Genomic DNA, 23,974 nt, shown 5'->3' with positions numbered 1-23,974 from the left:
AGGTGAAATTTGTCCTCTGCATTTAACCTAAACAGTGAGCAGCAGCAATACCGCCCTCGGGAATTATTTAGTGATAGAGGGCCCCATTTCGACCCCTTACACTGAGTGCCAAGCAGGGAAGAAATGGGTACCATTTTTAAAGTCTCCGGTATGACTCGGCCGTGAGTTGAACCCACGACCTCCCAATCTCAGGGCGGGCACTCTCCTCTTGGGCCACTGAGCTGGTGAGTGTTAGTCAATGTGAAAAGGCTTGAGAGGGACATTAGGAATCCATTTTATCAGCCTATCATGATTAGAATTTTCGGCTAAAGCAGGGGCCAGTGGAGCACAAAAGGTTAAAGTTAAAGTCCCAATGATTGTTTTGAGTTATTATAACTAGGGCACTCCACTCAATGTTGCTGAAATACCTTCGATAGTGTTCAAAGATAGACTAAAAGGTTTAAAAATTATTGCAGTTTCTTAACGCGGATCATTTTAATGATTTCTCACAATATTTAGAATACCGGTAAATATCAATATTTTCCTCCTTGAGTTGAACCCACGACCTCCCAATCTCAGGGCGGGCACTCTCCTCTTCGGCCACTGAGCTGGTGAGTGTTAGCCAATGTGAAAAGGCTTGAGAGGGACATTAGGAATCCATTTTATCAGCCTATCATGATTAGAATTTTCGGCTAAAGCAGGGGCCAGTGGAGCACAAAAGGTTAAAGTTAAAGTCCCAATGATTGTTTTGAGTTATTATAACCAGGGCACTCCACTAAAACTAACTGAAATACCTTCGATAGTGTTCAAAGATAGACTAAAAGGTTTAAAAATTATTGCAGTTCCTTAACGCGGATCATTTTAATGATTTTTCACAATATTTAGAATACCGGTAAATATCAATATTTTCCTCCTTCTTGCAGTGCTATTTTCCGCCACACGATGGTGCCAAATTGCGGCAACAAGGCAGGTTGGACGTTAAGTGTTGAGTCATCCCAGCTTTGTTTGGGCAGACACTAAAACAGAACCACTTCATTTCCTCTTGCACTGGAGAAACATGTTCCTTTATGTCAAATAGTTAAAGAAGGAGGAACTGTAGTAGATAGGTACTACCAATTTGTATCGGCCACAGAACCAGGTCGCCACTGAGGAGTTTTGGTAAAAGCCACAGAAAACGAACACATCCAGACGGCTTGTTCCAGTCGCTTGGTTGGCTTTAATAGAAAAGTGAGAATACAAAGCAGGAGTCTTGTCGACGTTTGGTCTGCATGATGAGCTGCCCGAAAACTGTCAATCATCTCTGCACGGGTACAAGTCTGCATACACACGGACGCTTTACAAGCGATTCCTAAGAGCTCGAGAATCATTTGATGATCTTTAGTGGAAAAGTGCTACGATGACTTACAAATGCAAGGTTAGTTTTCAGTAAAATAAATATATGGATTGCAGTTCTTTAAATGTTGCCAGGTAATTGGCAAGTTTGACAATTGTCCACCTTTTGAGGTTCAAATTTAACTTGGCTCAAAAATTTGCTTTGAAAGCAAAATGTAGATTGTCTTCTATTAGTTCTGCTTGTATTGCATTATTGGATATAAATATATATTTAAAAAAAATGAATCTAGAATTTATTTGCAGCACTTGACTTTGACCCCACATCTGTTATCTTCTTTCGATTCTGTTTTGACCTTGGATCTTACCAAAAGTTGTTAGTTTTAAGAATTTATTAAAAGTTAAAAAAATCTGTTTTCAATCCACTTCTGCAAATATATTTTTTTTAAAAAAGCGATATCTTATTTTATGTTGTCATTAAGAGAACAGAACTCTGACGTAACATAATGTGGGAAAAGTGAAGCACTGAATACTTTCTAGATGCACTGCATTTACAAATAAATGTCTTTAGCCTCTAATTATGGCTTTCTTCAGGTTGCAAGACATCCCATGGGCTTTGTGAAAAAAGTGAAAAACACAGCAGCGATTCAGTCCCTTTGAAATGAGAAGGCCTTTTCTTTTTTCCGGGCGGCTCGGCTCCCGGTGGCTAGGGGCCGGTGTTTTGGGGCAGGTTGATACTCCCGGGAGGTTGCACCGGGAAAGCGTACGAGTCCAGGGGAACTTTGGGCATCTGTCGAGGCGGAAATTAGTATTAGTAATTTCATTTCATCTACTGATGATAAATCTCACCTGAGCTTGACCTTTCCAGCAGAAGAAGGTGGACTGTAAAGCTCCGTTTTCAGGGGGATGTTCCGGTAGGTACGCTCCTACCCCGGACATGTCGCCGAAAGCGGAAAGCTGCGTCTGGCCGGCGGCTGCGGCCGGGTGCCAGGCTCCTCCGACCGCTTGCGGCAGGTCGAACCCTGGGTTTGGATCACTGATGTGGGCCAGTCCCGTACACGGCGCCCCCTGGGGGACACGAGGCCCGGAGTTTGCGAGGTGTTTGTACATGCAGCTGCCGGAGAACTGCGGGCCAGTGGTGTCCACGAGGGGGGGATGAGGCCACGCGGCTTGTTGGGAAAGATTTGAGGGCGCCCCCTGTAGGGCGATGTTGGAGGTTATCGGTAAAGGTTGCCAAGTTGTTTGAAAGCGGCAGGAGCGGGTGGGAATCTCGGGGTGGTATGAACCGTCGCTCGCGGGCCAGTGTCCCGGATGAGAGTTGGGAGAAAGTCCCGCAGCGGAAAACAAAGCGCCAGAAAGAACTTCTTGTCCATACTCTATCGGCTTCTGAGCATCTGGGGAAGCCCGGAGAGATCGTTCCCCTCCTGAGGTCTTTATCCCGAGAGCCTCCTCCACAAAAGAAAAAACGTCGTTGGCCAGGATGTGATCCAAGTCTCTGTTTTGATTCATCCTGAGCAGCGTGTTCTCCCAGTCCTTCAGCTCGCGCTGCTCGACCTCCAGACCGTCCAGTCCACCTTCACCCAAGTCTCCCAAGATCTGCTCCAGCGAGTGCAGCATGGGATGCGAGGTCAATCCCCCGGAGCCGGACGACTCTTCCAGCTGACCCGGAACGCTGAGCAGGGCGTGGCTGTCCGAGAAGACTTGCTCCAGAGGCTGATCCGGTTCTGGTTCGTCTACGGGGGAAAAGGCGTCGAATTGGGGGGCGGGATCCTGGAAATAAAGTGAGCGGTCTTGGCGGTGTAAGGATCCCAAGATGGAGCTGGGATCCAGGGGACTTTCTCTCAGGGGCTCCTTGGTGTCAGGAGGGCCCGGGACGGTGAAGGCATCCAGGGAAAGGTCGTAGAGGACACCTTCTCCCGTGGCTAAGTTGAAAGGCAGTTGCTGTCTTCTCTGTTGGAGCTGTTCCTCCCCCTCTTCATTCCTGGAGGAAATGTTTTCATGTTTCAACCACATCCGATATAAAAGTGATCCGATGCCAGAAGTGTCGCCGGGTGCTTACGTCAGCGGCTTCTGGCGGGCGACGATGAAGTCGGGCCGTCCGTCTTTGAAGACAACCCGGGCGTTGGCTTGCACCCACAACCACTTTCCCGTCTTGGTGAGCAGCCTGAAGAAAGTGAAGCCGCTGTCTCCCGTTTTCATCACTGCGGTCGAAGGAGGAGGACAAGTTAGAAAACAAGTCACAGTTCAGATCGTTTCTGGCGGTCAAGACTCGGCAACGTACTCCTGAGGTGGTTATCGGCGCAGTACATCATGTCGGCGGCGTGCACAAACTGATAACCGGAACCTGGGGTGATCAATTCCGTCTCGGAGTAACCCAACACCAGTTTGCCCCTGACAAAAATAGCCATTCGTGACATTTCAATTCATTACAAACTCAGCTAATGTAGTTTAGCATCAGGTGCTAATACCTAGTGTCCATGGCCAGGGGGGCGAAATCCATCCGGTGTTTGGTCTGGAAAATGAGCGTCCTGGTGCGGATCTCCATGACGGCCGGCGGCTGCAGGGGCGTGGCGATGGCGAATAAGGCCAGCAAGGGGTTCCCTTCGGGGCCGCCATCCTCCCGCAGGTACTTCAGATGGCCGGTAAATTTCAAAGCCTGGAGGAGGAAGGTCACGCTGACGTTAGCATTTAGCACAAAAGACATTTGTTGCAGCTCTTGTCCAAAGTTGTCCAAAGAGTCGTCCAAAAGTATAGAGACAGCCAAACTAACTTCTGTTCGGGTGCATTTTATACCGCAAACATTTTTATGAGTCATCGATTAGTCACCAAGAATCCCGATGTGTTGTCCAGGAGGCAGCGAAGGCGACAGCAAAAGCTCCTCTCCAAGAAGAAGAAGTTCTCCGGAGGCATGAGACCGAGCGAGCCGTTCTTGGGGGCTTTTCACAAAGCAGAGAAAACATTAAGCGATAATCATCACGATGGTTATGACGTATCCCGGAACTTACCGGCGTCCTCTCCGGTCTCGCTGAAGTGGACGCCGAGCTTCAGCTGGCAGTTGAACATTTCTCTGTCGTCGATATGGATGAGGTCAAAGACGCTCTGCTGCACCACGTCAGACTGCGAGCAATATCAGGAATGGATCGGTCTACCCTCGTAGTTCGTTATCAGTATCTGTCTAATAAAAGATAATTTCGTGTTTTCATACACATCAGTCTCACCTGATGGAAGCCAAGGAAGTCCTGGATGGTGGGCGACGTGTAGAAGATGGTGCCGTCGCCCATCACCACCAAGACAAAGCCGTTGAGCGACTGCAGAAGAGCAGGCGAGGCCAGTTAGCGAGAACGAGGAAGCAAGCGAATAAAACACACCCACGTAGCAACGACGTCGTCGCACCTTGAGAAGCAACTCGCCCTCAGAGAAGCTGATACCGTCTAGCGATGCCGACTGCCCGTCGCCGGTGGGGGGATGGAGCGGCGTGCATTTCCTGCGCTGCTCTGCAAAGACACTTTTCAATTTCAGCAAAGTTTTGGAATTGTCGTTTATGCCACTTGAATAAGTCAAAATGACACCATTTTTGTTCCTGCACACAAAGTGTGTTTTAATAAATGTTAACTAAAACTGCTATTTGGTGGAATCTTGGTGTCGTTGGGTTCATGGATTTTTTTGTCTGTGTCTGAGATGTCCTGTTTTGTCGATGGTCCTTGAATGCTCCTCCGGCACAATCAGAAGGCTGTCTGCTTCTCCATTTATAAAAGCTTGTGAGGCCCCTGGGGGTTCACTGTAAATCTGTATAAACAAACATTTTACAGTGGTTTTGGGGAAGACGGCGTTTTTGTGGTTAGGGACAAATGAGACTGGCTAGTGAAAGGACCTCTTAAAGGGGGAATCTAATCTCCCGTCAGTTCAACAATGACTCCTTTCCCCTTACAGTAATGACTGTATGGCACGCAAAGCAGCTTCCTCATCCCCCCTCCTCCCGCTCGCTACGCCTCGCTTTTCAAAACAAACCCGCAGGATCGGCCGCTCGTCTCCCCCCACAAACCCAGGAATTTCCCCTGACATGTTGGTCAAGAAGCGGGCGTCACGTGACCGCAGCGATCCACCCCTTTGTTGTTGTAGCGGGAATCCGCTCGGGGACGGCTTCCAAGTACCGTCTTTCGGGGATTCCACCAATTTGCCGAAGACGCCATCCGACCTCTGCACCATCCAAGTGCCACATCCATTATTCATGCAGCGGCGTCTTTTTTTTGGCCGCTGCAAAAACGCTACATGCCATGTTCTTTTTAAAACTCTTCTTGCAAAACCTTGACAGTATATGTGTGGTGTGGTTTTTTTTAAAGAGCTGATGTATGAGGCGTCACACTCAACCCACCGTGAAAGTAACTCTTGACTTTGAGATATCCCACGCTGAGCCGCAGCACCGACAACTTGTCCAGGCGGTTGCGGACCTCCTCGGAGAACGGCAGCAGGCCTGTCAGGCGCTCCAGCTCCACGTTGAGGCGGTCCCGGTGCCGCTTGGACGGGTTGGTCTTCACGGGAGGGGGCGCTGCACTAGACAACGATAACACTAGGTGTTCAGTTGCATGAAAATCTCACATGGGGGAAATATTCTATCTACATGACAAGATGGACCAGACTATTTAATAACTCAAAATTACAACGCAATACACATACAACACAGTGGAAGCATGGTCATTCTTTTTGGGGGGGCACGCGGTGTGTGTGTGTGGGGGGGGGGGGGGGGGGGCATCATGCATAAGCGTCAATGTAACTTTAGACCCGCACAGCCAGTCAGCAGAATCAACTTGCCCGCATTTACCTGCCCGGAAGTGACCAAATATGGCCAAAACACGGACAAACTTGGCTCCATCGTACTTATTACGCCAATTTTCTAATAACTGTGGTAGGATGACGTAGGTGACATGATGGACGACGTCTATCAAAACACTTGGTAGAAGTCAATGAGCGACTACGTAAAAGTAAGGAGTGCATGGATGCACACGTACTTCTTCTGAATGGGCTTTTTCCTCCTCTTCACCGCGTAGACGCCGACATTTCCCTGCATGGTGGCGCTCGGGTTGAGTTACAACCGAGCTCCACTTCACTTCACCAGGAGGAAGGCGACGCGTCTCCTCCAAAGGCGCATTTAACGTCGATAACCGGTTCCCTCGACGTTTTCCGGGCGCTGATTTTCATCGGGTAGGGGGGGGGGGGCGGTCACCACTTCGACGTGTAATCCAAACTACTCGCGCATGAGAAAGATTTTTTAAAACACACAACAAAAACCTCGTTTTCCAGTGGACTTGCTCGTGAGTGTGCAATCGCCTCCGTTCTACCCTGACCAATTACGGCGCCCGATACACGAGCACCTGTTTATGTCGCGAGTTGTCATTGGTGGAAAGTTTCCCCTTTGTTTCGTCTCATATCTACGAACATCAGATGTATATTTTTATATTATCTACAAGAATTTTATTTTAAATCTCCCACATGATTGTATTTTTAAGTTGAGAAAGTTACAATTTTAGCAAGATTTTGACGCCACTTTACGTCTCTTGGATTTGGGGTAGTGTACGACATTGCCCTCTAGCGGTAGTGGCTATTAATGGCAGGAACACCAGTCCAAACTTAACTTTTGTGCATTGTCATGATCTGAATCACCGAGAATTTGCTCGGATATAAAAACACAAATAGAAATTTTTAACAAGCACATTAGTATTTTTATTTTCCAATACTAAATTGTGCGATTTCTCAACAAAGTTCCTTGGCACCTTATTGCCACAAGATGGCACCAAAGCATTACTTTTAAAGTAGATAGGCCTCTGGCCAGAGCACAAAAAACTGAAAATGTGAGCTGTCAGGAAATAACTACAGAGCTGCTCTTGTGCAAACGTATTAGGATTTATTGTGATTATTATCATTTTTGTTAATCTATCTGACACACTGTGGCGCACTTAAATGCAATCAAGCACACAAACGCAAGAATGGAGAAATCAAGCCATGTCATCATCTGACTGTGCACAACTGCTTGCTCCTCTCGAGTGACCTTTGAGTTGCCACCTGCATTGACCCAGAGTGAGTAAAAAAAAAATTTTCCTGCTCACAAAAGGAGGAAATGAAAGTGCAGAGATAGCTTCTGGGGCCCCGCCGGTGGCAGCTGTTGTCAAGCCAGTGAGACTTTGATTGAGGCGAGTGGGAGTTAATAAGTAACCCAGCAGAGGTGCAACCTTCGGCAGTCAAGTCACAAGAAGCAGCAAAGATCACCGCTTGATAATTTGTGTTTTGGATATTAAACCTACGAGTGGAGCGACTATGGTGAGTGGTTATTCTTGTTATTTATGTCTCACACTTCCTATTCCTCTATCTGGACTTTTTCTTTCCTGTCATGTGAGCGACTTAAAGCTCGGTGGATGACGCCCAGCTGTGTGGTCACAAGAGTTTTGAGACGTTAAAAGCTGGTCAGTTTTTTTTAAAACTCATTTGTGTTCTCGATACCGATGAATTCGATGGAGTTCGATATACACAAGAGAAAAACAGAATGCTGCACTATTGTGGCAGGAAGTTTGAAGGCAATCTCATTTAATCATGCCATAAAGATGACATGACTAAAAAAAAAAAGGTTCCGGGTTTCTAGCTCAATAAAAGGTCTTTGATTTTTCTCCAAAAGTCACATGCTACTTTCCATCAAAGGCACCCAAATGTTTTTGGGAAGCACATAGCTCAGTTTATTGTACTTAAGGTTAATTGAAAACAACTAGTGGACAAGATTAGAGAAAAAATTATATTTGTTGAAAGCAAAAACATGTCATTTAGAGACTAAATGGTCTTTGTAGACTAGTTTTGTTGAAGCCTTAATTGACTCAACCCTAATCCCACCCCCGGCAGGCTGACCCAAACGTCCCGTCCTCCGGCTCTGCATCCAAGCTGGAGCACGTGCAAGGGCAAGTGAACGAGGTAAAAGTCATCCTAAAGGACAACATCGACAAAGTGTTGGAGCGAGGAGACCGGTTGGACGACTTGATCGGCAAGACTGGGGACCTGCAGGCGTCGGTGAGTAAAAAGACCCAAATGAAATTTTAACCCGTAACCGGAAACCAAAAGTCTCTGAGCGGCTGTTTTTATAATAAATTTGCCCTTCCTTTTGTTCTTTGCAGGCCGACTCGTTCCAAAGAACCTCCACGCGGGTGGCCAGGAAGTATTGGTGGAAAAACATCAAAATGCTCATCATTATCGGCGTCATCGTGGTCATCATCTTCGTCCTCATCATACTCGCCGCGACCAACGTTATATAATTGGCGGTTTTAGAGCAATTTAAAACCTGTTTTAAGACTAACGATTCAATCACCTTGCATCTTAAGCAAGCAACTTCTGCATTTGGCAAAAACGACTGAAAGCGCTTCCTTCCGGCACGTGTGAATGACGAAACGCTTCAAGTGGGGATTGGAACAAAGCACCCGTGGGAGCTTTTTTTTTTTTGTACAAAATCTATCAATGTTCACTAGATGCCATGTCTCATCTTTCTTTGTGCTTACCATGGGAATTGTTTGCATTACACTCCTGCCACGACTCAACAAAAAAAATAATTTTGTTCCACAGAAATCCAAACAAGTGTTTTAATGTTTTTACCACGCTTACATTGAATACATGACGTCGGTGTATATAAGAATGTTGTATAGTCTAATGAACACATTGTGATAAATGTGCATCTACAACTGTAAATAAGTGTAACTAAAAATAAAGCCATTCACAACAGACCCCCCCCCCCTCCCACACACAAAAATAGTGTCATATCCAGGGAACACTCTGGAAAATAAAGAGTAAATATGGGCTCTTCAGTTAATTGTTTTTGCTTACAATCAGCGGCGATAGCGTGGCGGCGTCTCCGCTGCCCGTCGTCCGCCGCGTCCTCTCGCCCCCGCCGCACCTGAGAAAAGACGGGCACACGTCAGAGCCGCCACGCAGCCGCGCTCGTGGCACAGCACAACCTAACGGATCTCCGTGTGCCAAAACAAAATGTATAAATTAACATTAACACACGTTAAATTGAAAAAGCAATCTTGAGGACTACTAGAAGAAAAATAGGTCATTACAAAAAAAGGAAACATTGCGTGCAAGCGTCTGTCAACGTGACAAATTCTGGTCGTTTTACATTTTATATTTCTATTTTTACAGAAATGTTACAAGAAGTCGGTAACACAGAGGAGAAGACATGTCCAAGAACGTTATGGCCCAACACAACGGCGGCGTCCATAGAAGCTGTTAGCTCATGGACAAAAGACAAAAGCACCAGAACTGCAAAAAGATTAACAACTGCTTTGCTGTCGTATCCTTTGGAGAGCAAATACTCAATTACAAATATTCATTACTTGTGCTGGGGGCCTGTAAAAAATTACGGAAATTTAACCACGTACAGTGGTGCCTTGGGATACGAGTTTAATTCGGATGATCTTTCTGCGTGTGTTGCTCCACCGTTGTGTTTAAATATCCTTTGGTTAGAACATTTGCTACTTGTTAGCTCGACTATGACATCGTTTGTTAGCATTGAGCTAGTTAGCCGAAGCGCAAATGTTGGCTCACTGGTATCCCAAGGCACCACTGTACATATTAATAAACAACTCAAAAGCTGGCCAAAGGAAAGTTGATAAAAACGGCAACATGGTATCCCATTTTTTTGTGGGTTTTGCTGTTTTCATTTGTAGTTGATATACAGGATGTTGTGAGACCATACCAAACGGCAGCAAGCGAGAGCGTATGCGTCTCGTACCCGGTCCGCATTGAGCGGGCCCTGAGAGTATCTGGAGTCAGCTCATGGCCTGCAAGGAAGCTCCGCTGGCAGGTACAAACAAGGTATGTCAGAGTTAGGAGAGACAACATACTTCCTCTTTTCTTTTTTTTTTTTTTTTGCGCTTTTCCGTGAACTGTACATCCATTACTGTAGTAGTGCTTTACCTGTTAACTTTACAGTTAAAAAAAAAAAAAGAAGAGACCAAATAAAAGGTGCAAAGGAGGCTGCAGGAGTTAAAATAATCGCCCCGTGTAGCCTCTATGTTACCAAAAGGAAAACGTATACATTACAACATAATATTATCAAACATTTAGGACTATTTTTTCTTTAATGTTTTACGGGACGTGAAGGCGTGTTGGAGTGGACATACCTGCTTGTGTTCTTTGAGGTGACCTCGAGGGTTTTAGTACGGTCTGTAACTGCTGCTGTGAATGGGGCGCCGCGGCGACTTGCCGTAGCCGGCCGGCTCATCTACGGGTGAGGGCACAAAACGACAAAATAATAATAACAACAGTAAAACAAAAAGCACAATAGATTCAAGTGGCACGTTTCATTTCTTTTAACCGATGTGTTCATTTTAAGGCTGAAATGATTATTCGGATCGTTTATCCGGTTAACAGCTAACCTGAGTTTATGAGTCAATTGTTCGCTGACTCCCACATCACTCACCGGGCAGGCCACACCTTTTAAAGCCACACACACTCAAAGTCAAAGATCCTCTACTCGCGTGGCAAGTGACGACCGCGCCCTCAAGTGGACACCAATAATACCTGCAACTCAAGCCTGACACTGTATACCTGACTTTTGTTGTGAGTGATGTAAACTGACTAATAATAAAAGGGCAATCCATAGAACAAGTGTGACGTTTAACACCCAATACTCACTGGACGGGCTCTTTCGTGTGGAACGCAACTGTTGCCGTCCCAGACGACTGCACAAGGCTGCAAGGGTGCATTACAGATATGGCAAAAACGCTTTCTACGGATCAATAAGTATCAGATGCAGTGCGAAAGCCTGATTAAACGGAACTGGGCGACGTGAAATTGTCAGAAATACTACTGTAATGTGCATGCCAGGCCAATAGGTGGCGATATACAGGGAAGGCCAAGCTTTAACATCATTATCGTGTGCTAGCTATGTGAGCGCGTCCAACACTTTGGTGGTGTCGTTAAGTTTGTCTTGAATGTGAACATCAACGTGTTGCACTTTTTTACATTTTGTGGGGGGAAATCGTTAACAATCGTGCCAGACAACAGCGGATAGACAAAAAGGTGGGTGTTGTGGAGTGATTAAGTATTAACGCAATATTTAGCCAGCATTAATATGATGCAGCAATTAAAGCGATATCAAACATCACAATATACAGGTGCATCTCCTTCAATGGGAAACTCAATTTATTTCAGCAGTTCAATTCAATAAGTGGCAATCATAGATTCACTACACACAGAGTGTAATATTTCAGAATTTTATTTTTTTTTATAATTTTGATGATTATAGTTTACAGCTAACAAAAACCCCAAATCCACCATCTCAAGAAATTAGAATGACACATTTGTATTTTTTTTATAGGGATAGAAATTAATAAGGAATTTGCCTTCTGAAACGAATCAACCTTAGAGTGTTAAAAAAATTTTGGAGTTTGGAATTGAACTACTGAAGTAAATGAACTTTTCCACAATATTCTAATTTATTGAGATGCACCTGTATATGAAACAGAAGGGAAATCCCACAAAACTGCCCTTCCATGTTAAGTACACAAAAAAATGAAATAAAACAAAACAAAAATACACTCACAATGTTAATAAAACATGTTTAGATGCAGTGTTGACATTAAAGATTGACAATTATGACAGTGACAATATTGATATTTGATGCGGATGTATCGAGGCTGTATTGCAACAGACAATACAATACATCATGAAATCCATATTTTGTCCCAACAGAGCCCCGACCCCCCCCCCCTCCCCAAACCCACCCGCTACCCCACCCCCACCCTCAATAAAAATATGATCTAGCTCGTTCAAATGGTCTACAGAGATCGTCACACATGGACTTACTACTGTCGCCACCGTATCCGTAATAGTTGCCGTAACCAGAGTAATCGTAGCTGCCGTATCCGCCGTAGCCTTGATTGCCGTAGCCGTAGTTGCTGTAGCCGTGATTCCAGTAGTTGCCGTAGCCCTGGTTCCAATTGGGGCCGGGACCTGGGATCACATACTCGGATCACGCACACAACCTCAACACTTTGAGAAACAGCTTACACCGGGACCGCTGAGAGAGCGAGGTGTGCGGCTGCAAATTAGCATGTTAGCTAGCCAATTGCACAAATGACATTTTTAATCTGGGACTCACCGCCTCCCCTCCCTCGAGACCGAGGCGAGTAACCTCCTCTTCCTCCCCAGTACTGCTGCTGTTGGTACTGCTCTTTGGACATGGCCACCTTCACTTCACACTGTACACCACACAGCCCCGAAAGTTTTTTTTTTCTTTCCATCTCTGCCCACATCGAGCTGCGAGCGACGGGACGGCAATACCTTGCTCAGGCCGATGTTGTGATACTTCTTCTCCATGATGGTCTTCACTGGTTCCTCCTCCTTGAACGTTATGAAACAGAAGCCTCTCCTTTTGTTGGTTTTGCTCTCCACGGGAAACTCCACAGCCTCCACCTGATGAAATATAAGACAAATATGACTCCTGTTCCATTAAGAGCCGAAAAAAGACACCGGGAATGGGAAACTGACTTCTCCAAAGGTGGCGAAGTACTCTCGGACTTTCTCCTCGGGAGTGTCTGGTGAGAGGCCGCCCACAAAGATCTTCTTGACTGGCTCCTTGCTCTTCATAGCCTTAGCTTTTTTGGGGTCAATGACCTTCCCGTTGAGTTTATGCTCCTTTTGCGCAGTGACCTGGGCAACAAAATGATCCATCCATATTAAACCAATAAAGCAGCTTGCCATCAAACCGACTGAACATTCGCAGCACACATGTCGAGTAAAATCAAAAAGGCTTTGTGGCTGACTCATGAGAACAAAGAACACGAGCCTTACATTGAACATCAAGGATGTCAAATAAACGGCGATATACCTTGTCAACACTTTCGGCATCTTTGAAGAGTACAAAGCCGAATCCCCTGGAGCGGCCAGTCATGGGGTCCAGTTTCAGAGTGCAGTCGATAACGTCCCCAAACTTGGAGAAGTAATCTTTTAGGTCCTTCTTGGTCGTGTCCCAGCTGAGGCCGCCGACAAACACCTTCCTATTGGTAACATGACGATTATGATGATATGGCTTTTATCCATTAGGTTCACAACCTTGCCAATATGCTGCATTTACATCTACGTGATTAAAATCAATCACTGCTATCTTGGTGTTGGTCATAAAAATCAATGTGTTTATTACTGTGAACATTTCTCGTCATCTGTCATGTACAGCAAAGCCCTGGCTAGCTATCACCAGGCAAATGTTCACACAAACCATAGCATTATATCCAACAACAGTCTGCTAACACAAAATAAGAAACACTAGCCCATCTTAATGAACATAAATGTTCATGAAGTCATTATGCACCGTCAACTAAGTGCAACTTTAAAACTTATGGTACACAACGTGCTCGGATGGCTACTACTATTGAGTGTAATTGGGGACCTTCTCTGCCTTTTCTTCTCGCTGTTGATAATCAGGTATGCTATTCAGACTTCGTTTATGTTATATAATACAGATTTTTTTTTTTTAAAAAGGCTTTAAAAGACACAATTTAAAGGGTGGAAACACGAGTAGTTCCAACGGAGAGAGGGGGTTATTCGATTTCACTGTACAGTAATTTGACGACCTAATTTGACGAACAGCAGGCACGGTGTCGACAAATATTTAAAACATGCAAGTCTTACCCTTCATCCTCCTCATTTTTACTGGCGTCGATCCTCGCCCCCTCGGCCTCGCCCCCATCTAGGCCGCTGTCGCCCGCCGCCGCGGCCGTCATGGGGTCGTCGCAATACGCCTCTCCGTCCTCTTCCATCCTCATGATGCCGACGTCTTCACTGAACTCGCAGTCGTCCGACATGTTTGTTTCTTTTTTCTTTGCGTATTTCTTCTTATTTGTACAGCTGGCGTTGCGTCGGTGAAGAGAAGCTAAGAGCTAAAATACTTGGCGCTCACCGCGAGGCTAGTTAGAGAGTTAGCCTCACAGATGCTATGCTATGCTTCGGTTCGATCGCGAGTTACCTGAAATAGTTGTCTAATTCTTTATAAATGGCGATATTCGCCGTTTATTTACTTGGCGGTGGGTCTCCCTCTTCACCCACGTCTTCTTCGCTCAGACGGCACTTGGTTCGCTCATGAAACCGGAAATGCTGCAGCGCCACCACCAGGTTTGGAGGAGACACTGACGTTTAACGTTGATTCGCCTTGATACTACTGCTGAGGGTCGACATATATTTAGAGGCGCAACCATGCTATTAGCGAATTAAGTATAACAGATATTTTCCCCCCTTGAAAACCATTTTTAGCACATTTCCAATTTGATTAGCGAGCGTTGCAAAACCGGTGAGCGTCTCATCCACACCGAGCTACCGGTCCGGCGAAGCTAATTAGGCTAACGTTAGCTAAGCTGTGGGTAAAATCAAATCAACAACAATGGCTACTGTAGCGATCCCTGCTTGCACCACTGCCCTTTTGCTGGACATCGAGGGCACAACCACTCCAATCACCTTTGTAAAGGTATGTTTTTGTTGAAAAAAATAAAAAGCAAGTTAATTTAGTAGACACTCCTGTTTGTCAACGTCTCAAAATAAACATTCTCACTGCAGGATATTCTGTTCCCATACATACGGGAGCATCTTGAAGACTACCTGTCAGCCCACTGGGAGGAAGACGAGTGCAAACAGGATGTTCATCTTCTTAAAAAACAGGTTAATAAATATCCCATTAAATGGCAAAAGATTAGCTTTGAAAACGTATTATGGAAGTGTGACATAATGTGACTCATCAAAACAACACACACAACTCCCAACAGATCGAAGAGGACATGAGGCAGAACCGGGCGTGTCCCGTCCACGCCGTGGACCAGACGGTGCACACGGACGAGGAGAAGGCCATCCGCGAGGTGGTGAGCGACGTGCTGTGGCAGATGGCCGCCGACCGCAAGTCCACGGCGCTCAAGCGGCTCCAGGGTCACATGTGGCGAGTGGCGTATGCGTCTGGCACAATCAAAGGCGAGTAAGTGGACTCATCTGTCACCGACTTACTTTGATAGAGTTCCTTGACACCAAAATGGTGGCAACCAATATAACAATCTGAAACTTAAAACGACGGTGCATTCATACACAGAATCTACCAGGACGTGACGCCGTCCATCCGAAGGTGGCGAGGGCACAGCCTCAAAGTCTTCATCTACTCATCGGGCAGCGTGGAAGCCCAAAAACTGCTCTTCTCGCATTCCGTAGAAGGCGACGTTTTAGATGTTGGTATTGGAATGGAATTTTGGAGGCATCTTGATTCATGAACGGACCTACAAAAAAACGTATTGTGACAAATATTTCCTGCTCCACAGTTATTTGACGGTCACTTCGACACAGCCGTCGGTGCCAAAGTGGACCCCAAAAGCTACAAAAGAATCGCCGAGAGGATCGGCTGTCCGCCAGAAGAAATCACCTTCCTGACGGATGTCACACGAGGTTGTCATTGTTCATTAGTTCGGACACGATCACGACATCTGAGAGCATTTGAGAAAATACGCAAACAACATAAGTTTCTCTTGAAAGCTTTTTGAGGCGAGGCATTTATTCAAGTGGCACCTCACGCTTAATTCGAACACAGCATTTAAAAGAGCACGTACTGTATTTATTCAGGAAATATGCATCCATGATCCAAAAAAGATTTCCCACCATAAATAAACAGCCTTACAGATGTCACGTCTGCTCTACAGATATGCGGTATGTTTCGGTAAAAACATGCGACAAACAAAATAAAGCACCGTGTTTAAATGAGGTTAGGCGTTGGGTTGATTTTTTTTTTTTCTTCTTCACGTTGGTTATATAGGAAACGAGTTAGTCTAACCCCACCGTGTGATTGCAGAGGCCAAAGCGGCAGAGGACGCCGGCGTCAACACGGTGGTGGTGGTGCGGCCGGGGAACACGGAACTGACGGAAGAGGAAGCCGCTCACTATCATGTCATCACGTCCTTCGGACAGCTGGAAGTGACAAGGAGAGCTTAACGGAGGCTCCGAAAAGAAAAAGACATCAAGTATACGGAAACACATTTTTAAAGGCCTCATTCTTAATGTTTGTGATTTGTCTTATTTACAGTAAACGTGCCATCGTCATCACTTTGTCCTTTTGTTTATTCGATTTTGCATCCGTTCCTAATCTAGTGTCTGGTGACACGGTCACCTTGTAAATAAAGCGCAGAGAATAATACAGTTTTGGATGGAGAGTATATTGGGGTTGGATTGGTCCAATTAGGCGGAGTTGAAAGGAGGAGGAAAATAAAAACCGAAATGGGTGCAATTAACAACTCAGACTTCTTAAAAACAATAATGCTGACATAAGAAAGTTTTTAAAAACATGAATGATCAATTCATCAGTCTAGTTCTGCTCATTGAGATGCTCTGACTGTTCCCTTTTTCTTCCTGTTGGCATTGAAAATGATCCATTTGGATTGTATCACTTCATATAAAGTCAATTTAAAAGCAATCAGCATGATTGGTAGTGGAAATTAAAAAAGAAAAAAAAATTAGCCCTTGATTGGCAGCACGTGGTACCACACGGGCTCACACGCCCAGCTTGTTGGCCTGCGTCAGCACCACTTTGAGGACGGGCATGAAGGCCGACGTCTCGCTGAAGTTGCTGCTGCTAACGATGTGCGTGTGGATGCCCAGGCCTTCGGTGTAGGCCCGCGCCTCGATGCTGCGTGCCATGTTGTGCAGACCCCCCACAATGGCGGGAGAAAGCTACGGGAAAAGGTGAGATGTGCAAGGAGTGCTTGAGAAGTGATGGCTATGGTTTTTTTTACTAAGTAAAATATTATAAAGTGCTAATTTGTTCCCTTGGAATTTACAAAATAATAAACTCACCGTCTGGTCCCGCAGTTTGTCGTAGAGCGCCTCCAGACGCTTGTTGGCATCATCGAGCTTCCTCCGAGTTTGCTGGAACATTTCAAAAGAAAAGTGTTAGCTGGCTCACGCTAACATGAACAAGTTTCTTCTTTCCTCACTAACCGGGTCGGTAGCAACAGCCAAGCACTTCTGGATCAAGCCCTCGAAGGTGGTCTTGAGGACCAAGTGCTCATCCGGGATGGGCTTCTTGGTGATCTTCTCAGCCGGGATGGACTGCGCGGGCTGGACACAGTCCTTCGTCAAGTTAATTACCTCGCCACAAAATAATAGAAAATGATACCCACCTGTATGGCATCTCCTGTGGGGCCCCCAGGCGCTCCCTCAGCGGGCATGCTTGGATTGAGGGTCGGCGGGGGGATCGGCTGGAACGCCCCTTGAGGACCCGGGACAGAGCCCTGCGGTGCTCCAGAGTTTACAGGGTGGGCGTGAGGGTCTGAACCCAAAGGAGCCATGATGGGAGAAGTGATAGGGGCAGGCGGGGTGTAGTTCTCCGGGATCTGTGTGAAATTTGGGAATTGAGATTAATATAATAAAGAAGAAAAGTGGATTTCCAGAAAAGGGAGTCACCTTCTTCTTGGATGTTCTGCTCAGAGCTGGAGGGTCATTCCAACCATTCTGGGGCCCTGTACATGCAAACAGAATGGTTTGCTCCAGAAATATCTCACCATATTTGTTATCAAATCAGTGGTCATTAATTAATTAATTCATGGATCATAAAGAAATTAGTCATTAAAAACTTTGTTATCAAGTCACTGGTTAACAAGTTGTTGATTGGCACCTGTCATCAACTTATTGGTAGTCAACAACACCAAGAAAGAATGATTGTGATTGAATCATTTAGTCCATGGATCATTTGATTGAGATGAATCACAGGAAGAGGAAAAGGCACACAGGACGGGTTCGGGCGATTAAAGGGTAACGTGGCGGACTCTCGCACCTGTTGCCTGGGGGTCGAGGGTCTGCTCGAGCTCAAACTTTGTACCTGAGACTCCGCCGGGTGGAGGCGGCGGCACATACGACCCAGGAAAGCCCGGCGTGTCGTGCTGGAAAGACGCTCCGGAAGAAGAGCAGCTGGGAAAGAAAGGAGCAAGCGAAGAAGGAGGAGGAGAGGAGGGCAGGCATTGGGCGAGGAAGCCGGGTGGCTGAGGAGGGTAAGGGGGCTCAGAGTAGTGATGAGGCTGAAAGGCTCCAGGCGGCAAGTGCTGGACCTGGGGTTGGGCTGACATTCGATAGATGCTGTTAGTGGGGGAGAAAAAAATCCAGGAAGAAGTCATAGACACATGCTAAGATGGCAAACATTCCCACCGTGAAATGTTTGACTGTTTAGAGGAAACAAACAAGCTTTGCCGTCTTTATTCCTTCCTACTTTTTTTTTTTTCAGTATCCTAAATAAAGACTCACGCTGGTATTGCTGAGAGTACATGTAGGTCGAGCCGGCAGAGGCCGCGGGGGCTGAACCCGAAGGCGGCATCCCGTAGACAGGAATTGGCGCTTCGGTCTGCTGGGAATAGGAAAGAAAATTCTCGTTAGATTATGGCCAACGGGTTCGGGAGAAAAATCGGAGTACCTGCTGCTGCTCGGAGGGAGGAGCCATTTGCGGCGGAAGCGAGACGTTGGGCAGGGCTGTCGGTGTCTGGTTACTCCATGAGGTGACAGTGGAGGCGGACCTCCCCTGAACCACACACATATTTTTTTTTGCAATTAATAATCTGTAATTAGGCCAAAACTCTTGGGTCCTTAGCGGTACTTACAGGCTGGTAATACTGCTGCTGGGCCGGGATGGAGGCGGGTGTCTGCAGCGGTACGGATCCTGTGAGGGGAGCAGGCTGGACCGGGGTGAAAGCATGGCGGGGCTGAAGGCCGCCATGCTGAGTCTGAGATCTAGGGGTCTGGACTGGACCCGCCGCCTGCTGACCCAGAGCCCGACTGAGGCGTTCACGGAGCTGCTCTACTGCCACCTGGCAGTCGAATCGACAGCAGACATGATCATCTTCTCACACAGACTAGCTTGTTAGCAATGCTAGCTTTTGCAGCTGTGGCTAGCTCACCTGACCGCTGCTGTTGGGCAGGTAGCTGATGGCCTCGGACAGGCTGCCCTGGGAAGCCAGAAGGCCGGCGTAGCGAGCCATCTCCTCCGCCAGGAGGGCGCCGGCGTTGGCGTCACGACCCGAGCGCCGAGTCTGCTCCATAGCGCGCTGCAGGACCACCACTTTTTCTACCAGGTCCTGTGTGGAGGATAGAAAGCAAAACCACATTTACATGCATGATGGAAAGATTTGAATAGAGAGGAAAGAGACAGAATGGGAAAATGTTCCCCAGCACACCTGCAGGGATAATGGGCAGTTTCGTTGGCCGGCTGCGTTCCAGCAGGCCACCAGTTTGTCCACGTTGCCGGCGCAGATATAACACAGGCAGGCTTGAGCTCGCAGATCGGCGTCACCACACGCCTCCAAACGGACGCCGAGGAGGTCTGAGAACGAGTGAGTCATAATCGCTAACTATATGCGAGTCGTGTAAGGCGATGAGGCCAAATACGGCGCTCACTTTACCGCACAATGACGAGAACTCGTCGGGTTTGGCGTAGGTCATGACGGCCGCCAGCGCCTCCTTCCAGTTGCGCAGGTCGCACGTTGTCAGCACGTCGCGCCAATCTTTGGTCACCACGGCGCTGATCAGCTACCGGACAAAAAAAACCCATTAAATTTGAAGACGCAAATCAGGAGGTACTTTTAATTCTTCTTTAAATTCTACCTTGGTGATTTTGCCACGCATCTTGCGGAAATACTTTGTCTGGGTCTTCTCCAGGAGGTCGGCGCCACCGGCAATGGCGAGAATGATGCTGTCGGCCATGCGGTCGTCGTGGAGACAGAGCTCCACGGCCGCCTCATAGTTGCCCATTAGCAGGGCCTGTGTGATAAGACCATCCATGTCTGTGGAAATGAGGAAAAAACAATTGTGCATTTAAAACAATTTAAGAATAACCAAAAAAAAAAAACATTATTACATCCGTAAAAATCCTCATTTGTTATGATTACCTTTACTGATGCTGAGATCGAGTCCCTCTGCAGAAGCCTTGGAGGCATCCTTGACTTGGGCGGGAGTCTCGGGCTCCTCCTCCTTCTCGTCCAGCGGCACCTCCTGGAAAAGAGGAGAGGCGATTTGATTCTCTTCATTCCTTTGATATTGTCATTGAAGACGTTTGAATGTCTCAGTTACCTCTTCCAACAAGATCCCCTCCTCCTCAAGCTTCTCCACTTCCTCCTGAGGAGCTACGCTCAGGTCCAGTTCTCCAACGGTAGTGTCCAGGCTCCCCGAAGTGGCGTCCGTGTTTATGTTTGCGCTGGCGATCAGGTCGAATGCTGCCTCCGGATTGTCAAGCGGCAGGTGAGCGCTAGCGGGAGCGACCGCTGCGTCCACCGGCCGAGCTTCAGCAGACTTGCCCTCAAGCGCCGCAGATATCTGCAGACACGATCGCGCAACAAAGATGTTTAGCATTAGCATTAGGCTAACATTAGATGAATAAATATGGTTTGGTTGAACACTTTGGTGTTTTTATACATGCGGGTGGGCCTCACCTTGGCAGCAAGCTCCTCTTTGTTGTAGCCCAGAAGCTCCAAGAACTTATTACGAATGTCACTTTCAAAGTTGGCCTGGAAAACACACGCAGGTCTTTACTTATAAGTATACATCATTTCATCATCTGAAAGTTACCTTGAGGAAAGACCAAACAGTTTCTTCAAACTGGTCCTGGGCCGCTTGGATCTTTTCCTGGCAGAACTCCTGGAAGGTGCCAGCACTCAGCGTAGCCTGGAGCTGCTCCGAGCGCGTCAAGAAGGTCGTCTCTGTCACCACCTGGCTGATGTGAACCAGGTGGGGGCCACCGGGCTGCTGCCCGTTTGCCGGGCCGTTCTCCAGGGATACCAGCTTTCCGCCAAACTGCAGGATGACAAGTCAGGATCAGGACATTGTTGTTCTCACAAAAGCATCCTGATATCTCTCCCCAAAAGAATTTTCACATTGTTGTTGTTCTGCCTGATGGGTCCTAAGATTGACCCTTGAGGAACACCACAGGGAAGGATTGGGATTTCAGAAACTCACTGCAAACGATGCCCCGACAGGCCTGCGGATCCACTTGGGGGGCTTCTTCAGGGGGTTGATGTTAGCAGGGCGGGCAGCCGTCTGAGGTAGCTGCAGCGGTGGGAGTGTTTGTCCTGTCCCAAAGGGGTCCATGTTGCCAAAGGAGTTACTAATCTGTTAAAATAATACACACGTTTTGGAGTAGGAAGGATTTCAACTCATTTCGGGATGCTGTGTGAAAATGCAAAAGGTGTATGCATCCTTGTGTGAAAAGTGTGTCCCACCTGGTCAGCGTGCCTCTGGCTCTGCGCCTGGCTGCTGCCACCCATGATGGAGTAGACGTCAATGTGTCCGTCGAAGTGAGCGGCTGAAAGTACCGCCGGGTTCCTGGGGCACCACTGCACGTCAAAGCACCACTGGCTACCGGCTGGAAGCTCATACACCACCTGACCGGTGGAAGCGAGCAGGCCGTAAAGGTCACTTAGGATAAATAGAAAAATAATAATAATCCAGGAGATGAGAAGGTTATCTGCTCACCTCGCTGGTGTTTGGGTTCCAGCACAGGATTCGGCTGTCTTTGCCACAGCTGAGGAGCAGCTCAGGATCGGCCATGCTCCAAGCAATGGCGAGGACGCCTCTGCCAAAGGAAAAGTCACACCGGTCAATCAAAAAAGAATAAAAATTAAACCGTGAGATTATTTCCCGTAATTATTATGGGATGCTTGCACCTTGTGTGATTCTCCAGAATCTTGAGCGGGGAGGTAGCAAATCGTAAATCCCACATCTGGATGACGGGCATGCGGTCGTCCTCGGAGGCCAGGACCAGCTGGGTGGCCACCTCTGGGTTCCAAGCCAGTCCGGAGCAATGCATCTACAAGCAAAGACTCATCTTGGTTATTTGAAAGTTTTATTCTTATTTCTTGAGGGCGGTCGACATACTCTGTTGCTGTGGTCGCTGACTTTTATAATGAGGTCGTTCTTGCGGAGGTCCCATACGGAGGCGCGACCGCTCGGGCTGGCCGAGGCCAGGATGTGCTGGACCTGCCTGTTCCACGCGATGCAGCCGATGTCCTCCACTGGCTGTCGACACACAAGCAATATTATACACAGTCGTACAGGACAGTAACAACCAAAAAAGTGATACCTGTGTTTTGGGTCCTGGCGTCATGGGGGACTCAAAGTTGTTGATATCCCAGATGTAAATTTCAGACTCATTTCCGCCAGATGCAAAGAGGTTGGTCTGCACCACAGAGGAAGCAAATGAGGAGCGAGCTAAGCGAGTGAAGAGAAAAGATGGGTGGCATACCTGGAAGGGATTGACGTCCAGTCCTCTCACCGGGCCCGTGTGCCGGTCGCTCTCAGCTACGACCGGGTCACTATCGCTGGCCATGATTTTGGCGGCGTCATACAAGATGACGTTGCCGTTCTCGCCACCAGCGATGACCAAGCCGGCCGGGTGACCCTGAGAATCCTCTGAGCAGGGACCCCAGACCAGCTTGTGGTACCTGAGGGGGGGGGACTCATTTAAATCGTGCACCACAAATTCGCTTTTTGTTTCTTTGGGTACCTGTGAGATGAAGAGAAGCTGCCACATGATTTCATGTCCAGAGACGGGTCGGACAAGTCGAGCTCAAAGAGCTCCAGGGAGGCATTGGTGCTGAAGGAGGCATCCAGCTGCTGCGCCGACGTGCCTGGACAATAATTCATTCAAGTATAACATGACATCATCTGATATGCAAACGCTGGTCACTGGTGTTCGTACCTGTCGCCAGGTAGATAGGATGCTGCTGTGCCGGACTCCAGGTCTGGATGGCAGTACGGTTGATCTCTTTTAGTTTCATTCTGAAAATATTGACATTTTTTTTTTTTAGCCTCAAGCCATTTCTTATGGAAGGCCCTGACACCCAAAACAACAAAAATATATAAATCATATTAATACAATGATTCCTGACTATTTTTTTTTAATCAATTTTTTTGGAACAGGCCCCCAGGCTACTTATAACCATTGTGAGCAATTTGGTGCCCTGGGGGAGACCATAAATTGGACACTGACTATGACTAAAGTCCAGTACCGCTTCTCTTGCCAGAAGTCAACTTAACTTAATTGAATACGATTCAATTTAATTGCGTCGTCAATTAACCTTAAATGACTTGGCTAGAGAAGAACCTGGACTGGTCGCCGGCAAATCTGCAGGGCACATCCAGACAAACACGATTACTTTCACATTCACACCCATGCACGGAGTCTTTAATTAACCAACCGTGATTTAAAAATATACAGTAAGTATTGCAAGACAATGCTATTGAATAAATAGGCTTAATGGAAAGCTGACAGCTGATCAATTGGCTTACCTTGCGTTACTTTGCTTTTCTCCGTGGTCCTTGTCACATATACGCGCAGGCACAAAATTAATTAATGTGGAGGGGGGGAACTGACAAGAAGCTGTTTTCGCTACTTTTGTATTTCTTTTGTCGCTAGAACAACTCCCCCCCACGTAGGACAGGACGGCCGCTACACGTAGCTACCGGTACCTGCTGAGCTCACTCTCCACTTGAATTTCCACGTCCCCACTGGGCTCCATCAACGTGGCACTACGCGTCATTCGGAAGACTCCACCCACGAAGAAGAACTAGCTCCGGTCACGAAGAAGAAATCATGGCGCTTCCGGTTCAGATTCGCTTCGTACAGCATGTTAGTTTG

General features: G+C 47.1%; 5 protein-coding genes across 13 annotated transcripts; 2 read left to right on the top strand and 3 right to left on the bottom strand.

Annotated features, from left to right (window-relative positions):
- Positions 1–1,170: 1,170 nt before the first annotated feature.
- LOC148389447 (aryl hydrocarbon receptor-like) lies at positions 1,171–6,660 on the bottom strand. 2 transcript variants are annotated; one of them, XM_088391011.1, is made up of 11 exons: positions 6,315–6,660; positions 5,681–5,859; positions 4,702–4,802; positions 4,527–4,616; positions 4,314–4,425; positions 4,135–4,244; positions 3,777–3,964; positions 3,590–3,699; positions 3,368–3,509; positions 2,158–3,289; positions 1,171–2,098 (listed from the first exon to the last, which is right to left on the bottom strand). In XM_088391011.1, exons 1-11 carry the CDS (start codon positions 6,371–6,373, stop codon positions 2,015–2,017), a joined length of 2,307 nt encoding a protein of 768 aa, XP_088247137.1. In that variant the 5' UTR covers positions 6,374–6,660; the 3' UTR covers positions 1,171–2,014. The 2 variants fall into 2 exon arrangements, with proteins under 2 accessions (XP_088247137.1, XP_088247136.1); XM_088391010.1 differs by having other exon boundaries at positions 2,169–3,289.
- Positions 6,352–9,140, top strand: LOC148389446 (vesicle-associated membrane protein 8). Of its 3 annotated transcripts, none has more exons than XM_088391032.1 (4): positions 6,352–6,507; positions 7,415–7,620; positions 8,191–8,355; positions 8,460–9,140. In XM_088391032.1, exons 2-4 carry the CDS (start codon positions 7,618–7,620, stop codon positions 8,595–8,597), a joined length of 306 nt encoding a protein of 101 aa, XP_088247158.1. In that variant the 5' UTR covers positions 6,352–6,507; positions 7,415–7,617; the 3' UTR covers positions 8,598–9,140. The 3 variants fall into 3 exon arrangements, with proteins under 3 accessions (XP_088247158.1, XP_088247156.1, XP_088247157.1); XM_088391031.1 differs by lacking the exon at positions 6,352–6,507 and adding an exon at positions 6,602–6,617; XM_088391030.1 differs by having other exon boundaries at positions 6,353–7,620.
- LOC148389445 (heterogeneous nuclear ribonucleoprotein D0-like) lies at positions 8,905–14,451 on the bottom strand. Of its 3 annotated transcripts, none has more exons than XM_088391024.1 (8): positions 13,972–14,451; positions 13,172–13,340; positions 12,832–12,993; positions 12,625–12,756; positions 12,443–12,542; positions 12,148–12,294; positions 10,461–10,576; positions 8,905–10,134 (listed from the first exon to the last, which is right to left on the bottom strand). In XM_088391024.1, exons 1-7 carry the CDS (start codon positions 14,142–14,144, stop codon positions 10,494–10,496), a joined length of 966 nt encoding a protein of 321 aa, XP_088247150.1. In that variant the 5' UTR covers positions 14,145–14,451; the 3' UTR covers positions 8,905–10,134; positions 10,461–10,493. The 3 variants fall into 3 exon arrangements, with proteins under 3 accessions (XP_088247150.1, XP_088247151.1, XP_088247152.1); XM_088391025.1 differs by having other exon boundaries at positions 8,905–9,229; XM_088391026.1 differs by having other exon boundaries at positions 8,905–9,229; positions 10,461–10,561; positions 13,972–14,448.
- enoph1 (enolase-phosphatase 1) lies at positions 13,928–16,404 on the top strand. Its single transcript, XM_088391027.1, has 6 exons — positions 13,928–14,800; positions 14,890–14,991; positions 15,096–15,298; positions 15,410–15,542; positions 15,633–15,756; positions 16,157–16,404. Exons 1-6 carry the CDS (start codon positions 14,717–14,719, stop codon positions 16,294–16,296), a joined length of 786 nt encoding a protein of 261 aa, XP_088247153.1. The 5' UTR covers positions 13,928–14,716; the 3' UTR covers positions 16,297–16,404.
- sec31a (SEC31 homolog A, COPII coat complex component) lies at positions 15,901–23,882 on the bottom strand. Of its 4 annotated transcripts, none has more exons than XM_088390999.1 (27): positions 23,626–23,882; positions 23,036–23,115; positions 22,841–22,964; positions 22,580–22,778; positions 22,418–22,513; positions 22,213–22,353; positions 22,002–22,144; positions 21,811–21,910; positions 21,558–21,719; positions 21,295–21,447; positions 20,908–21,132; positions 20,772–20,846; positions 20,413–20,655; positions 20,232–20,334; positions 19,948–20,126; positions 19,746–19,872; positions 19,521–19,666; positions 19,245–19,421; positions 18,948–19,154; positions 18,764–18,868; positions 18,598–18,697; positions 18,134–18,415; positions 17,764–17,819; positions 17,481–17,693; positions 17,299–17,418; positions 17,155–17,226; positions 15,901–17,031 (listed from the first exon to the last, which is right to left on the bottom strand). In XM_088390999.1, the coding sequence occupies exons 2-27, from the start codon at positions 23,112–23,114 to the stop codon at positions 16,852–16,854; spliced, it is 3,807 nt and encodes a 1,268-aa protein (XP_088247125.1). In that variant the 5' UTR covers position 23,115; positions 23,626–23,882; the 3' UTR covers positions 15,901–16,851. The 4 variants fall into 4 exon arrangements, with proteins under 4 accessions (XP_088247125.1, XP_088247126.1, XP_088247128.1 ...); XM_088391000.1 differs by having other exon boundaries at positions 18,598–18,694; XM_088391002.1 differs by lacking the exon at positions 18,134–18,415.
- Positions 23,883–23,974: the final 92 nt, after the last annotated feature.

The sequence above is a fragment of the Syngnathus floridae genome, chromosome 12 (assembly GCF_059516105.1).
Source record: "Syngnathus floridae isolate MCC-2025c chromosome 12, RoL_Sflo_1.0, whole genome shotgun sequence".
NCBI lineage: Eukaryota > Metazoa > Chordata > Actinopteri > Syngnathiformes > Syngnathidae > Syngnathus > Syngnathus floridae.
Note: the sequence above shows the minus strand (reverse complement) of the source record. Positions and strands in the feature narration are given on the sequence as shown.